Source organism: Eretmochelys imbricata, chromosome 6, assembly GCF_965152235.1.
Source record: "Eretmochelys imbricata isolate rEreImb1 chromosome 6, rEreImb1.hap1, whole genome shotgun sequence".
NCBI lineage: Eukaryota > Metazoa > Chordata > Testudines > Cheloniidae > Eretmochelys > Eretmochelys imbricata.
In genome coordinates this window covers 34,992,262-35,010,083 of record NC_135577.1, presented here as the reverse complement: position 1 = coordinate 35,010,083, position 17,822 = coordinate 34,992,262, and the positions used below count along the sequence as shown (strand labels likewise).

Sequence of the window (17,822 nt, the reverse complement as noted above, 5' to 3'; positions counted from 1 at the left end):
TGATATACAACCTGAACTCCCGAAGGGTCCAGTTGCCTTGTGCAGTATGATTGTTCATATGACCTCCCCCATGTAAGAGGGAACTATCTGTAATGATACTCACCTCAGGTGTAGGTGTGAGGAAAGGAGTCCCCACTTGAACTTTCTCCGGCTTTGTCCACCGGACAAGAGAGGCTAGAATCTTGGATGGAACTATGAATTGGGACTGATGTTGATTTTTTCTGGTGAGTAGACGGACTGAAGCAAGGTATGCAGATAATGGAGATGGAGCCTGGCAAACGGCATCAGGTGTGCACATGAGGAAAAGGCAAGTCTAACTGAAGTCCATGGGTGACCTGTTTTATGAGATTGCCCATGGCATGGAATCTTTCGACTGGTAGCTAGGATTTTGCTCTCATTGAGTCTAAGGTTGCTCCTAAGAAGTTTGAGGACCTTGTGGGTGGTCAAAGAGGACTTTTTGTGATTGGTAAAAATTCCCAGGGAATGTAGCATACAGAGGAGGAATTGAGTTGGCAACTGGGCCTTGTATGGTCTGCCTGTCAAAAGCCAGTGAGTCACAAAAGCCACAGTTGAGGGATCCATACTCTTTCTGGTCACTTTCTCCTGCTAAGGAGGTTTACTCTGGCAAAATCTACAGAACACAGGTGTGAGGACTGTCCTGACCTTGAAGGAGAGGAGGGATCTCTTTTCTGGGGGGCATCCTTGGAAGAAGATGATTTGTCTCTATGCTTGTAAGAGTTTCCTTTACTCTCAAGAGAAGCCTTCTCCTTTGTCTTGGAAGTCTTAGCCTCGACTCCTGAGCTCCTGCACTGCCTGTTGACTGAGGCTGATGTACAGGGGGGGTCTCCCCGACCCAGATCTGAGTGGAGTCTCCTGGCTTTCTCCATCAGATGTTTTCTAAGTCTTAGCTCTTCATCATCATGAGTTCTGGGAGGGAAGGAGCAGCAAATCCTGTACTTCACTGAGATGTGAGCCTCACCTAGGCAATAATAGCAGAGTTGGTGTATGTTGCTCACTAAAAAGTAGCGGAGACAAGGAACGTAATTTTTGAACTCCAGGACTCTGGACATAATCCTAACTCCTCAGGAAGGATTTCCTGGGGACAGTGAAAAACAACTAACTAACCACACTAGTACTTAAAACTAAAAGAGTTAAATACTAAAACTATTTAAAAATATATTTACATATAGACACAATTGAAGAAGAAACTGGATGAAGGTTCCAACTCAGGCCATGTGGCAGTAACAAGGAACTGGAGAGATGCCACTTCCCTTATACCCTCGGTTCACAGTGAGAACAACAACTGCGTGTGTGTGGACCAATGGACACCGCTTATTAAAAATATCTGAACTAAAGATGCATCAGGCAAGGTATTTCCAATAGAGACAGGGAAGTGTATCATTATACAAGGCACTGGTGATACCTCATCTGGAATACCATGTGCAATTCTTGTCCCCCATGTTTAAGAAAGAAGAATTCAAACTGGAACAGGTGCAGAGAAGGATTACTAGGATCATCCAAGGAATGGAAACCCTACCTTATGAGAGGAGACTCGAAGAGTTTGGCTTGTTTAGCCTAACCAATAAAAGGCTGAGATATGATTGCTCTCTATAAATTCATCAGAGGGATAAATATCAGGGAATTATTTAAGTTCAGTGTCAAAGCTGATGCAAGAACCAAGGGATATAAACTGGCCATCAGTAAGTTTAGGCTTGAATTTAGATGAAGGTTTTTAACTATCAGAAGAGCGAAGTAACAGCCTTCCAAGGGGAGTAGAAGGGGTAAAAACCTAACTGGCTTCAAGACTGAGCTTGATAAATGTATCGAGGGTATCGTATGATGAGACTGCCTACAACAGCATGTAGCTGATCTTCCATTGCTAGTAGCAAATATCTCCAGTGGCTGGTGATGGGACACTAGATGGGAAAGGCTCTGACTTACTACAGATAATTCTTTCCCAGGTGTCTGGTTGGTAGGTTTTGCCCACATGTTCAGAGGCTAACTGATCATCATGTTTGGGGTCAGGAAGGAATTTTCCCCCAGGTCAGAAAGGCAGAGCTCAAGGGGGAAGGGGGGGGGGGGGCTGCCTTCCTCTGCAGCATGGGGCACAGGTCACTTGCAGGTTTAAACTAGTGTAAATAGTGGATTCTCTGTAACTTGAAGTCTTTAAATTATGATTTGAGGACTTCAGTAGCTCAGCCAGAGGTTATGGGTCTGTTACAGGAGTGGATGGGAGAGGTTCTATGGCCTGCAATGTGCAGGAGTTCAGTCTAGATCAGGGGCTCCGAAACTATGGGCCACAGCCAAAAGCTGGGCTGTGATACAGTCCCAGGTGGCCTGCCATGGGCAGAGTTGTGGGGGCATTGTCTCCCCAAACTGTATACATTGGCGGAGTGGCAGCTGGTGATGGTGGTTAATTGTAAAAGTTTTTTAAATCCCGTGAATTATTCTTCTATAAAGGGAGAAATGGAGCCTGCCATCTGCACAGGTTTGGAGTCAGAGAACTCCTGATAGGCAGCCCAAGGACCTGGCTCAGAGCTAAATACTTGGCGCATGAGTGCTGAACAATTTGTAAAGTGGGGGTTCTGACAGCCATTGAATAAACTGTAAACCCTGTATATAATGGAAACCACTTCAAGCCAGGGCATGCTGCAGTACCCCCACACCGCTAGTTCAAGCGCCTATGATTCGGCATGCTTCCAGCTGTTATGAGGAAGGTGAACACTTGCACTGTAAAGACTGTTGGGCATAGAAGAGACAGAGAAAATAAAAATCCAGTGGATCCAATTATATTGTATAGTGTTACATACCTGCATTTTTTTCTCTTGTTCATTTTCACCTATCATTCCTGAGCTACTAACACTTTCATTTCCATCAATAGACACCTGAAAATAATTTGAAAGAAAAAAATTAAAATTATATACCAGTTGCTTTTCTTCAGTGAATAATGCAGAAGTGAAAGGACTCAGCTTCTGAGGGTGCACATTCATAGCTCTGTTACTCCATCATCTTGAAACATGGCTACCATATGGTATATTAGCTCTTAAAAAATGTAAAATCCTCCCCATGTTATAACAAAAGCCTTGTGTAACTACCAAAGTGCTGAACTTCTTAAGGCTGTATTCAATTAAGGAGGGAGAGCAAGGACCAAATTTGTCCCGGATTTAACTACAGTGACTTCAAGAGCTAGTTTGGTCACCAATGACTTCAATTAAGCTAAAATCAGGGATGAATTTGGTTCTAAATCTTTCTTCTAACCAAACATTTCTAGCATTGTTCTGTGCATGGAGTTCCTGAAACTATTAGTAAAGGGGACATGATGGCAAATTTAAAAGTATAGAGCCAGATCATGCCCTTACAATGGCCCCTTTGAGCTGTTCCAACAGCACAAATAGACAGTAAAACCAGCTTAACTAGACAGCAAAGGATTCCTCCAATGTGGGAGAATCCACCATAACCATTTCTAAACTATCCCCAAAGCTCCTGGCTCAGAAACATTCTTACCCTAACCCTTTCAACAGCTAGCTCATGACTTCATCTCATCTCAACCACTGCAATTCCTTTTTCTATAATCCTCCTACATCCAATGCCTTGTAAACTTCAGGGAGTTCCTACTCTCCATTACCTTCACTGGTTTCCAAACCACCTTTTAAATTATTCAAAATAACTCTTGTGGTTTTCCATATATTTGCTTCTACTATACCCCTCTGATTTTCTATCCACTTATACATTTGCTATCTCACTCTGCACTTTCAGTATTTAACTTCATGATCCCTACCTTCAACTCTACACAGTTTGAAGTTACATCTTTTATTTGTGATGCCTTGTCTATTAGGAATTCATCCTTTTCCATCTTCCACGCTTCTAACTAATTCCTCTAATTAATTCTCATCATATATTTCTTAGTTTACAAGATCTCTGTGTAAAATGTATTGTGATGCTATATATTAAAGAAACTACATACAGATAAAATGTATTATAATGTACCTTAGCTGCATACTGCTCCAAAGCACTGATGGTATCTGGATCAATTGTAGCATCTCCCGTATGAAGGCCTGCTACTGTGCCATCAGCTTGAATAGCTAAGATGGTATCTGACTGTGGCATTTGAACTGTATGGTGAATGTAAGCAGTGGTTCCATCTTCCAGCTGGACTGCCTGTAATGCACTCTGGTCATAACTGTCTAAGAAATAATATTAAAAACACTGTTAAGACAGGGAATGAATATCAGAGTCTGCATTTCTCCAATATAAAGGCATCACATATATGAAATTATCAATACACATTAAAATGCTACTGATGAGTACAATAGTTTAGAAAATTGCTATCAATACCACAGGTTGAATTTGTTGTAAATGATTACTTACCCCAAAATACTTCTATTTCTGTCCGCTTATAAACAGCATTACAATTACAATTACAGCCTAGCTCTTACTTACAAAGTATTACACCATACACTTTGAAATTTCTACTCACTAGTGATCAATTAATTGTTGATACTCTCTGTTTTAGGATTTGTATACCTGCTTCCTTTACACTAAGAACCCAAGCATCCTTTCAACGGCTAAAGCAATGTTTTGCCATTGCTTTAATTTTACATAAAGGTTTAAACACTTTGCATATGGCATTGTTTACAGAAACGAGTAATCTGTGGGAACCTAATAAGCAACCACAACAATAATTTCAATATTAAGATCATATAAAGATGTAGGGCTTGAAACATTTACCCAATATCTACTAGCCTGAGGAGTAAGTCTTCCAATCAGGGTGAAAATACCTGTGCTGTCACTCCCCTCAAAGCCTTTGTGACACACAGTCCCATTGGTGATTCACTACTCTGTGTCAGCAACTCTTGATAGGCCTGACATAGTCACTACACCTAACATTGCTGTGATGACATATACCCAAACATCATCATGTAATACATCACTGGAAAACTAATAACTCACTGATTATTAATATTCTCGTCTGCTGTACAGAGTTATAAATATGTGCCTGAATTATGTTTTTAAAAGGCGTTTGGCAATCAATGCATAAACTCTGTCTGCCATAGATAAAGAAATGTGTATTTGCTTGTCTGACCTGCCTGGTCACCAGGCAGAGACAATGAAGGCACATTTATATAAAAGGTAAAAAAGGCCATCAAACTAACGAGTGGGGAGATAGCTTCTTAAATATAAAGACAGCAGGGTCTGAATCTCAAATATAAGCAGCTGAATCAGCTGATTGTATACAATATTACTGTATTATACAAATGTATTGAGTAAGAGCTTTTATGAAAGCCTGTGACACACTAGTGATTAATATCAATGTAAAATGTATGCATTAACACTATATAACAAATTATAGATACTCACTGTTCTTATGCTTTAAAGTCTGTGACCACACACAGAGAGAAACAGGTTTTCTCCTAGATAGAGGGAAGGCAGCTACCTATTTGTCTCCAATGTAAATTAAGTAGTGTGGAATAAAAACAATGGAAGCTCAATTTACATACAAATCAGCAGGGGAATGGAAACTGTACCCCTGGAAAGCCTTCCTGCTTTGTGAAGCAGGGCCAATGAAATTTAGGAAGATAGCATAGTGTCTAAATCCCAGCAGGACTTACTTTCCAAAGAATACATTTCAAAGGTTAACTGGACTATAAAAGGAAAGGGGGAAAGAACCCCATAGGTCCATCACTTGGCGGATTCAAGGGGCCTGAGCTCTTGAAATCACAGAATCTTGAGTCCTTCAAGCAAGAGGGCTGAAGTCTCTGGGAACTGAATATTGGTGACAAACCTGCTTAGGCAAGGATTAAAAGTTAATTTTAGCAAGTACCTGTCCCTGAAGTGTATTTTTACTTTTGTTTGTTTGTAACGATTTCTGTCTTTATTTCTTATACTTGGTATCATTAAACCTATGACTTTTTGTTTAATAAACTTGTTTGACTTTTACTTTAAATCAATTCTATGGTGTGACTGAAATAAGAGCATTTGTCAAACTGCAGTGAAATTAATGAACTGCTGTTTATTCTCTTTACAGCAGCAACAAACTTAACTTCTGTGAGTGTTCCAGAAGAGAGCTGGACACTGCAGGGAGATGTCTCAGGGAAATTCAGGAGTTGGGGTTCACTTTTACTTGTAAGGCAAAGTTTGGACTGGCAGAGTCCTGAGGAGTTTGCTGGCAAGGCAGACAAGCTGGTGTGGCAGGAGAATTGTCACACAGCTTAGCAGTAGCAAAACTCTCACTTGCTGAGGCTCAGAAGAGTAACTCAGGTTTCAGAGTAACAGCCGTGTTAGTCTGTATTCGCAAAAAGAAAAGGAGTACTTGTGGCACCTTAGCGACTAACCAATTTATTTGAGCATGAGCTTTCGTGAGCTACAGCTCACTTCATCAGATGCATACCGTGGAAACTGCAGCAGACTTTATATATACACAGAGAATATGAAACAATACCTCCTCCCACCCCACTGTCCTGCTGGTAATAGCTTATCTAAAGTAATCTTCAGGTTAGGCCATTTCCAGCACAAATCCAGGTTTTCTCACCCTCCACCCCCCCACACAAATTCACTCTCCTGCTCACAATTCTGGGAGCCTCAGCAAATTATCACACGGAGACAGTTTTGGGTAAATTTGGGACTGGGTGGGTATTTGGATCACTGCAAAAATAACTGGGTGGTGGAAGCCAGGGTGTGACCTGCACGCTTGTAACACTGGCTATTGGTGTCAGGGCTGTGAGCCACAGTACCACAGCACTGAAAGCACGCAGAGTTACAGGGCAGGTTGTGCCATAACCCCTCATTGGTCTGGGTTAAAATATCACACCCGCACTGCAATTTAAATGAATAAAAGCACTGCATACTATGTACTATATGTAAATCACACAATTAACTAACTTTCACCTTATGAAGTGTACCAGATTCAGGGTTTTTAGTAGAAAAGTGAAGCTAGCAAGACTCTGCTATTGTTTATGGTTTTCCCAAGATACACCAGAGTGAAAACTGATCAGAGGCACAGCTATCTTCCTATCCGCACACTCAAGAAGCCAGCAAAACATCAGTTTATACTCAGTCCATATTTTTTTCTTCACAACCATAAGGTCTAGAAATAATCACTCTCCTGTGTCAGATTTGGAAAGTATATGGATACAGAAAGGTACGACTTCTAATGTGATAATGAAGGAGAAGGAAGATCATATATTGTCCAAGTCCTTTAGTGAAGTACACCCGTACTGGTACGACATTATTTTTCCCTTCTTTTGAAGGCCAATCTAAGGCTCAATTTAAAATAAAATAAATGTGCATACTTGACTGTCAGCTATGGTGTTCTTTGTGTGTTACATTGATAGGTCTTCCAAAAAGTATCAAATCTCACTCACAGAGTATTTAAAGGTTTCAGAGTAACAGCCGTGTTAGTCTGTATTCGCAAAAAGAAAAGGAGTACTTGTGGCACCTTAGAGACTAACCAATTTATTTGAGCATAAGCTTTCGTGAAGTGAGCTGTAGCTCACGGAAGCTTATGCTCAAATAAATTGGTTAGTCTCTAAGGTGCCACAAGTACTCCTTTTCTTTTAGAGTATTTAAAATATCCCTAGAGCTCAAAAATCTCATTCAAGTTATGTCTGCTTTTTTCTGGTTTCCTTTTTTCATTTCCAGGTCCAGTCTTTCTTGAAATTCATACAAGGGTTTAAATTCTCTAGAAGTAGCATGACTGTTTCTAAGTTAAGATTCTAGGATAGCACACAGAAATGCCCAGCAATCTTCTGATCCAGCCATTTACTACTACATTCTGAATGAGGAAATCGAACCACTCTCAACTCAGCTCTTTTCAGATGTTCCTATTTAAATGCAACAAGTTATTTACAATAAGAATACTTGTAAATATGGTCATAATCTAAACATATTGTCAGAAGTGGTACTCTAGAAGAGAAATTACAATTAAATTGTTTCATAATATAATGAATCACACTTCAAAATGCAGTTTACCTTTTGAAGCATGATGAATAAATGCAGTAGTTCCATCTTCCAGCTGAACTGCCTGTCCATCTTCCAGGCGCAGACTGTCCCCTGTTTGGGGAAGGGAGGGTGGAGAGCATAACTTTAGGCATCACCAATCATAAATGTATTTGATTTAATGTTTTAACAGATTAGAAACCACAGTCACTAAAAATATTAACCTTCAAATAATAAAAGTATATGTATTGGACATCTGAAATTATTGTAACAATGTTTTATTGATTCTAACTATACTATATTATACCAGTGCAGTCAATATTTAAAAACATACTCATGGATGTAATATACTTACTACTTTTTGGCATGGATACATGTTGAACATAGGCAGCAGAGCCATCTTCTAGTTGAATCACCTGGCCATCCATTAATTTACCATCTGGAATACATTATATTTATGTAAAATATCCTATATGACATGTTACATTTTAAACCATACCATTGAAACTCTCTGGAATAAAGTATTTCATAGAACAAAAATACAGTTTAAGAAGTATTAACCATAGTATTAGGATGTGTAAAGTGCTTTGAGATCCTGGGATAAAAAACACTAAATTGGGACCAGATCCCCATTGTACTGGGTACTATACAAACAAGCAAATAAATACACTGAATACTCTGAAGCACTTGGCACCGGCCACTTTCAGAAGACAGGATACTGGACTAGATGGACCTTTGCTCTGATCCAGTATGGCCGTACTTATGTACAGTGAAGAATTATTGATTTTTAGTCAGGCACATACCTTTAGAATTGTGCTGTATGTAAGCAGTGGAGCCATCAGCAAGCGTAACTGCCTGCAAACTTACACCTTCCATGTTTTCTAAATTGTCACCATCTATTGGGGGAAAAAGTTTATTTACAATATTGCCAACTCCATATGCTCTAAAATTGTGAGTCAAGCCCCAAAAAATCATGGGATGGACTTAAAAGCTTTGTATTAGCCTTTTGATTTTGAACCTTTAGGATATACTGAGGTCACATTGTTAAGTTTTTACCCATAAGCATGAGAACTAAAATGTTTTATTTTAAATAAAAGCTAAAATTCTCATGAAATAAAATGGCCTGAGAACTGGGGCTTTAAGAAAAACACCTAATATTGAAGACTCACAACAAAATCATGAGAAATGGCAGTATTACATGCACGTAATGTAAATCATTGTTCTGTGCACCATCAGTCATTAACACATAAAAGACCATTTTGAGTAAAATATAGTAATTAGACAAAAGCTTTTATTCTTTTATAAATATTAAGCATGGCCAAAAAAGCATCAACATGTTAATATCAATCCTAAAACACCATTCTTTCTGCAAAACTGAGTCTATTTTGTACATCATTTACATATAAATTGGAATTACATAATCCAAAATAGTAATGCTGTATTTTAATTTGATTGGAATCAGATTTTATACTACAAACACAACTGTTATTTTAATTAAGCAATAATTTCATTTCAGAATTAAATCAAATTTCAGATTAATCAAATACACTATCTAAAAACAATTTGGTCTTTTTATTATTTTCTCCATTTGCAATACACAACATCACTCCAAAGCTTAGACGTTCAACAGAGTACACAGTCTGCTCTTTCTGAATGCAAAACTACAAACTGCATGATGATGTGGAGATACTTTAACCTGAATGCTCACCTTGCACAGCTACTGCTTCTGTCAAACAGAGAGTCACATGCTGAGCCTCCATCCCTCCTCCAGAAAACTCAGTCATTCCCTGAGAGTCTCGATTTATCTGGGCTAGTAACATTGTTTATCTAGAAACAAATAGCAAGTTTACAAAACATAAAGACTCAGAACCATAGATTCATAGATATTTAGGTCAGAAGGGACCATTAAGAAGTAACATCAAGAAATTATGTGAAATTTTATTCCATTTTCTGGATGAGACACAAATCCTAGAGGTTAAGAACAATCCTACTTTAACCAGAATTTCACTTAGCATGTTACGGATAGTTTGTCTTACCTACCTCATAGAGATGATACAATTATTTATTAGTGTCTGGAAAGTGCTTAGAAGATGGAAAAAAAGTGCTATATGAAATGGCCAACTATTATTCTCATTAACTTTATCAAAGTAATTGCTAGATTTTAGGTGGGTCCAACTCTATTTATACTTCAATTAAACTTCAGTAATTATACCGCTAATTAAGGCTTACTAAGCTTTAAAAAGTATTTGGGCCAGTTTACACTGTTCTATAATCTCTTTTCAGACTTAAAAACAACAACTTTAACAAATCACACATGGCCATATGGAGAACCCCTTCTGAGTCCTATTAAAGTCAGTGGGACTATCCATTCAAGTAACTGCTCAACAGTAAGACTAAGAGGTTCACACTCTGGCCCATGCTAAAGAAAGACCTGAATATTGGGAAGTCAGACTGAATGATCCAGCTGTTTATTTTCTGGCTCTATTATTCAGGATTCTATTAAAAGAATGACCTGCTCGAAAGTAACTATGTTTTATGTTATAAAACTGTCACTATGAAAAGAGGAATTGACTGGCAAATGGAGACTGCAACTGAGCACTTACCTGGTAAAATCAGATAACCTTATCCCTTTTCAATGAGAAATGTATTTTATCCAAGTTTCAACACAAGGGACTACAGAACACTGTTGGATCCTAAAGTCTGCAAGTACGGTTTCAAAAATCATATATTCCACAATTAGCCAGCAGTTACGGATTAAATGGACAACAGTGACTTCTAAGAGCTCTGATGTTGGTTCCATCACCACAGAAATCAAAAACTGGACTGGACAGACCATATATTTCACTTGCACCTGCCAGCTGAGTTCTTCAGTGCTCTTTAAGTAACATCACATACCGACTCAACCAGGAATTCTTGAAATTGATTTGTATGGGCACTGCAGAGGCTCATTTCTCCCTTCTGACATATTGCACACAGAGCTGCAGATTTAGGAAAAATCATAGAGAAAACCTACACTAATTTATTAAGCTTCTGAAGCGCTTAGCTAGTTGGCTTTAAAGTTATATTTCTATTTCATCTCTTCCAATCAGACAGCTTCTCTTAAAGTAACAGAAACATAGATCATTTAGAAAAACATGCAAAAGGATTACATTTGCATATAACTGACAGGCAGATTTCTCATCTCATCATCTGGTTCTCTCATAAAGAAAAACTCCAGTGCAGAAAAATCACCTGGATCAGATATTATTCACACCAAATTTCTGAAGGGAAAAAAATGTGCAATAGCAGATATTTTAAAAGTGGTAGGATCATGGATAGGGCATGGGACTGGGTCACTGGAGATTTAGGTTCAATTCCTGTCTCTGCCACTGGCCTGCTGGGTGACCATGGACAAGTCTCTTCCCTTCCTGTGCTTCAATTTCCCCTTTTGTAAAATAGATAGTGATACTGACCTCCTTTATAAAGAGCTTTGAGATTTAAAGACAAAAAGCCCTATCTAAAAGTTGGGTATTATTATTAATGATGATGGTCTAAGTTCTTAGCACTTACATAGTGCTTTACATACTCAGAGTGTTCTCTAGTCATTAACTAATTAATTTTCAAGACACCTCTCTCAAATAGGTTGCTTAGTAACTATCCTCATTCTACAGATGGGAGGACAGAGGCAAGGAAGTTACTGATCTTGCCCATGACTACATTCTGAATCTGGCAGGGATTAGAATGAAGGAAGTCCTGGCCACCAGCCCAGTGCTCAGTCCACTGAACTGTGTTGCCTCTCTTATATTCATACAATACATCCTTTAGAAGATCTAATGTAGCTAAAAACTGGAAAGCTACTAATATGGTATCTGTCTTTTAAAAAAAAGTCAAGGGAGATCATGAGAATAGAGTTGGATTACAGACAGAAGAATAGAACACTTAAATAAGAAGTATAGCCTGACAGGGTCAAATCATCATGTCTGTTGTATGAGAAAACGTCTGCTTTTATTTGCAGAAAAAAATAAATTTCAGTGATCTAGTCACAATTATTTACTTGAATTTTCAAAATATTTTATAAAATCCCTCCACTAGAGGACAAAGAGAAAAACTGCAGTGGATTAAAAAAAAATTAAAAACAAAAAGAGTCAGTGAACTTCTGACTACTCAGTACAGACAGAGGTTAACAGCAAAGATAATCTAACGGTTGTTACAGAGGCCACCACTGTTTTACTCAATTAGACACACAAAAAACCTATGTGAAAAAAACACTATTAGAGTTGCAAAGTCAAGCACTCAAAAGTTAAAAAATGCCAGAGTTAGGGTGGTCTCTGCATCCTTAATTCAGGTTCCTTGTGCCTAGGCATTATTATAATGTTCTAATTACATAATCACATATTATTTTTTCCATGACCCCTGCCTCATGCACTGCACGGGATGGACGATCTTCAGTTGAAGAGTAGCTATTCAATATTTTAGTTATGGAATACCTACTATGCTCAGAAGACAGAATTAACTTCCTTGTGGGCTTTTTTATGGCATTCTTCACTTAGTAACAGGGTACGTCTACACAGAAAACAACAAAACACTGCGGCAGCAGTGAGTCTCAGAGCCCAGGTCAGCTGATGCAGGTTCCCTGGGCTCCTACTGTAGGACTAAAAATAGCAATATAAATATTTGGGCTCAATTTGGAGCCTGGTCAGACGCTCCTTCCCCACCGGGTTTCAGAGCCCGGTCTCCAGCCTGAGCCTGCTATTTTTAGCCCCGAGGTGTGAGCCTGCGTCAGTGGAACCAGGCTCTGAGACTCACTATTGTGAGTTTATTTGGGGGTTTGGTTTTTTTTTTTTGTGTTGATGTATTCACAACACCCCTGTCAGGAGCATATTACCGATGGGGAACTGTCACAGAGATATTAAGGACAAAAGTACCCAGTAATTGTGGGTATCTAAACAGATGTCTAGGACCTGATTTTTCAGAGTACTTAGCATTATATAGTACCTTATTTGGTCAAATCAGTAGGAACTGTGCTTTCAGTTACAGCTGTGAGGGCTCAGCATTTCTACAAATCAGACCCCAGGCCTCAAGCTGGGAACCCAGAAAATGAGGATGACACAATTAGTGACCGCTTGTGAAAAGTTTGGTTTAAGTCATCTGACTAGCATTGCACCAAGAACTCTGAGGCAGAGGCAGGGATAAAATCCAATTATTCAGTTCAGCATTGAACTTGCCAGGCTCTTAACCATGAAACCATCCTTGCTCTTCCTGCAACTCCCTGCCTCATTCACTACACACCTTCCAATTTCTGAAACAAATAAGACAGGAGGCCTGAAGTCAACAGCCTCCTTCACTGTACAACCCTGATTCATCCCTAGAGCACCATCTGTTCTAGGCACTGAATGAGTCAGAGGGTCCTCTGGAAAAAAAAAAAGAGGACACTAGAACCTCAGAGTTACAAACACATCAGGAATGATGATTGTTCGTAACTGAAATGTTTGTAAATCTGAACAAAACGTGATGGTTGTTCTTTCAAAAGTTTACAAGTGAACATTGACTTAATACAGCTTTGAAACTTTTATTATGCAGGAGAAAAATGCAGCTATTAACCACCTTAATTTAAATGAAACAAGCACAGAAAGTTTCCTTACCTTGTCAAATCTTTTTTTTACTAGTTTATGTTTAACACAGCACTATATTAGCTTTTTTTGTCTCAGCTGCTGCCTGACTGCATACTTCTGTTTCAAATTAGGTGTGTGGTTGACCAGCCAGTTCATAAACTCTGGTGTTCTACTGTACGTGATTATCTAATTAAAGACTGTATCATAATGCATATGCACAAGTAGGCCAAATTAAGGTGGCAAAGGCAACCTTAATTCTGGCATTTTGTAATGTTTGTTTGCTGGACTTTGTAACCTTAATAATGTTCTTTTAACATAGCTGTGTGTGTGTAATTTGCTAGGTTTCTAAAAAGCAAGTAGGAAAAAAAACCCAAACTCCCAAAAATGTCATCATGTGGCATCATACTGACACCCAAGATTCATGAGCGGGGCTGGAATCTTTAGATTCTCAACACAGACCTCTGCTACTCGAGCCAACTGATAACAGTAGTAGATTATCATTCGCTATGTGGACCAACACTAAAGGCAGAAGAAACGTACGTTTTGTCAGTGGGTTTCACAGATATTTGCTGATAGCAGAGAAATGGGGAGACTGAGGAATCTGAGGTACCATTTCACACTCTGGAGGAAAACAGGTTCTAGTGGACACAAACTCGTTTCCCCCCAGTCTTCAGACTTTCTGCCCAGCCCCCTCCAACCTGCCCCAGTCCTGTTTCTTCCCCACTCCAGGCTCCCTGTCACGGTCACAGACTCCCTGTCTACCCACTCTCCACTCTTTAGGCTTCTCATCCCAGTCTTCTTGCCCAGCCAATCCCAGTCTCCCCCTCTGGGTTCTCCGTCTGAGTCCTCATCTTCCCTCACAACTCTCAGTCCCAGTCACCCACTCCCAGCTCTTTGCCTGAACTGTCTCTTCCCCACCCCAATGGCTCCCAACTAGTCTCCCTCACTGGGTTCCTCACCTCATCCCCTCCTTGTCTCAGTCTCTTTGCCCAGCTAATTCCAGTTCTCCGCATCACGCACACCCCAGGTCCTTGTCAGATCTGTCTCTCTTCTCCCCCTCACTGGTTCCTCCTCCAGTCAGTCCCAGTCTCCTCCCCCTCACCCCAGCTCCTTATCCAATCTCAGTGTTGTCCCCATAACTCCATCAGATGTCCATTTCCCCCCACCCCCGGTTCCCTCCCTGGCACCCAGTCCCAATCTCCACTGTTCCAGTGCCCTGCCCCACCGCAGCCCAGAGCCTGTGAGAAAAGCCATTACAGAGAAAGCCTTTCTGATACTCTAGCTTTGGGCTAAAGCAAGCTTAGTTGCAGTTGTTGCTATGAACTTATTTTTACTGCAAAAGACACGTTCCTCACACAAAGGCAACCCCTTCCAAATTTCAAGCCCCTGCTACACTGCATGCTACTTGATCATTTTAAAGAAAAGGCCTCACAAAATTTTAGTAGGGGCAAAACAATGTATTCTTCCCTTCTTTCATTCTTGGAAACAGCTGACCCATTTTGTCTGACATTTTCCCAAAAAAATTCAACCTGAGACACCTTACATGGAAAATGTTGGTTAAAGTTTGATTAATCAACTGAAAACACGATCTTATAATACAATGTGTCTGGAAACCTTAACAAGAGGCAGTAAAACCAGCCCTGCCTATAATGATTTGGAGGCAGAACTGGCTAGTGAATGAGTGAAGATTGCTGCTGGCACTGGGTTCAGTGTAGAAAACCTACAGAGAAATGTAAAATTCAAATGGACTTTAAACACTGGCAACTGATGACAGACAGAATTTACCTTCCATAAATGTAGAGCAATGAACATTTTATAAAAAACAAAAACAAAAAAACGAGCTTTGAACTTGCATAAGTTGGAGGAAAGAATTATTGGATCTATCATGAATAATGCAGAGTGCAGCAGCAGTCAAACAAGATGCCTATGTAACATGCTTCTGTACTCAAACAAGCAACAGAATATTTTGGGTTCTTTTCCTTTACTTGGAGAAGGGATGAAATGTTTAAATCAGACGGTTCAATGGGAGCTGGAAGCAGCAGCTGGCATTGGGAGTGTCAGCTGAGCACTGGGCAGCAGAGATCAGGAATAGCAGCTGGAATTTAGGCAGTTGGGAGCAACCGTGTTAGTTACGAAATGGGCATCTGGGAATGGGAGTGGTAACTGGGTTATGAGCACCTGGGAAATCAGCAGCTAGGAACTTGGCTGGAGGGAGGTAGGCAGTTGAGAACTGGAATGATGGATGGCAAAGAGGCAGTTGGGAATGGGAAGGTCAGTTGAGAAATAGGAAGCTGGAATCTTACGTGGAATCACAGGGAAGTTAGACAAAGAAAACTGAAGAAAAGGGTAATAACAATAGCAGGATCCCCATAAAGAGAGGGGAAACATGGCAGTCACTAAGGAGAAACTAACAAGAAGTACAGTAAAATTTGTAACAACAGCAATGTCGGGGATGGAAAAGTGAGCTGATGAGAGAGCAAGAGGAAACTAAAAGACCAAGGAAGAAACTGAGGGTAGAGGGGGAAAAAAGCCTGAGAAAAATCAACCTGGAAAGGTAGGTTAGCTGCTACTTATTCTCTGTCCTTGAAGATGGTATTGTAAAGGGTATGGAATAATAAATATTAATTTTATTTATAAACACACCTCTGGTGCTGTACAATAATTTTAAAAAATCTTATGAAAACAACTAAAACAGGACTATAAAACTACAACCAGAATGATAAAAGACACATAACTCTATAACACAGAACAGAAATAAAGGAACAATACCAGCTTTCATTGATGGGGCTTGTGAAACTGAGATCCTATAGTTGGTAAAATTGCAGATCACGCATAAAGGATCACTGCATGTATTTAGAACATGTATTAAGACCCAGAACCTCTAAAGTATTCAGGTTCCTAACGTGCCTAAATACCTTTGAGGTGCTGTCCCTGCCTAGACAAAGCCTAAATATGTTTGACTAGAGTGTTCAGTCATGTTGTAACACTTGTATACAGGTTCTTACACTTGTAAACACTAAAGCAGACACTTAACAAATGTTTATTCCAGGGCACAACTCATTTTGTGAAGTGTCTACATTAGCATTTACAGTTACAATGGTTAACATGTTGGTTATAAGTTAATTGGCAATTAACATGTATTAGTGATGGCCTGCTGTTTTGCGGCTCATTTATGGTTTTATGGTAAGTATGAGTGAGGGTGGTGAGTTGGTATGTTGATTTGTGCAGGTAGCAAATAGTATGTGTATGCTGCAGTGAGGGGCTGTGTTTGGTGGTTGCATTGATTTGTGTCTGGGTAGTAGTACTGGGGGATTCTGTGTTGATTTGTGTGAATGGAGAAGTGGTACGTGCTGCAGTGAGGGGCTGTGTGTTTTAGGGATTATTGTGTATGCTATTTGTGTTGTGCTTTGAGGTTTGTGATGGCAGCATGTGGAGTGCACAAGAGTGGCAGTTCGACCAAGGAATCCACCATGTGTGCAGTCTCCTTGATACAACCTGGAGCATGCAAATTAACTGCTGAGTAAGGGTAGTGACTGGCTGAATTACCTCTGCTATTACAATGGTCTAGGACTCTTGGCATGACATAGGTAGCTTCAAACCACACAGGTGTAACTCTGTGAGAGTTGTGAGGGAAGATGAGGACTCAGACAGAGAACCCAGAGGGGGAGACTTGGGATTGGTGTAACTCAAAGTTAAAATGGCTAAGAATTTAAAATTGGATGGTAACAGACTGACAGTCTGTAACCCTATGTTCACCCCTGTTTCAAGACTATGATAAATTTTGTACAAACTCTGCCTTGTAAGGGATCACTTGAAAATTCTGAATTTGCTGATCATTATTGTCCTGGTAAAATATGTGTGGCAACACTGTATGTAAAGTTACAAGATTCTACTGTATGATGTTACTAAGGGCTTGTCTACACTGGCACTTTACAGCGCTGCAACTTTCTCGCTTGGGGTGTGAAAAAACACACACCCCTGAGCGCTGCAAGTTTCAGAGCTGTAACATGGTAGTGTAGACAGTGCTACAATGCTGGTAGCTAAACCCCTCGCAGAGGTGGTTTTTTACAGCGTTGGTGCCGTGACTACACAGCCACGCTAAAGCGCTGCTGCCATAGCTAGTGAAGACGTGCCCTAAGACATATTTCAAACCTGTGAAAGCCGCCACAAACCAGTTCCTCAAAGACAAAAAAACCCTCAGCCAGGTGACAACAAAGTCAAACCATCACCTTGTTAAGTGGCCATTCTTTGGAGGGAAAACGGGTGAATGAGAAATTTACATCTTGGCAAAGAAAC

General features: G+C 39.9%; 1 protein-coding gene across 1 annotated transcript in view; it reads right to left on the bottom strand.

Annotated features, from left to right (window-relative positions):
• ZNF143 (zinc finger protein 143) overlaps positions 1–17,822 on the bottom strand; it is a 76,656-nt gene that overhangs the window by 51,307 nt on the left and 7,527 nt on the right. Inside the window, exons 2-7 of the mRNA XM_077818398.1 lie at positions 9,644–9,762; positions 8,739–8,831; positions 8,291–8,374; positions 7,969–8,049; positions 3,988–4,184; positions 2,811–2,885 (exon numbers count right to left, since the gene is read on the bottom strand). Of these exons, the coding sequence (XP_077674524.1) occupies positions 2,811–2,885; positions 3,988–4,184; positions 7,969–8,049; positions 8,291–8,374; positions 8,739–8,831; positions 9,644–9,755 (642 nt within the window). The 5' untranslated portion in view covers positions 9,756–9,762. The remainder of the gene's footprint in view (positions 1–2,810; positions 2,886–3,987; positions 4,185–7,968; positions 8,050–8,290; positions 8,375–8,738; positions 8,832–9,643; positions 9,763–17,822) is intronic.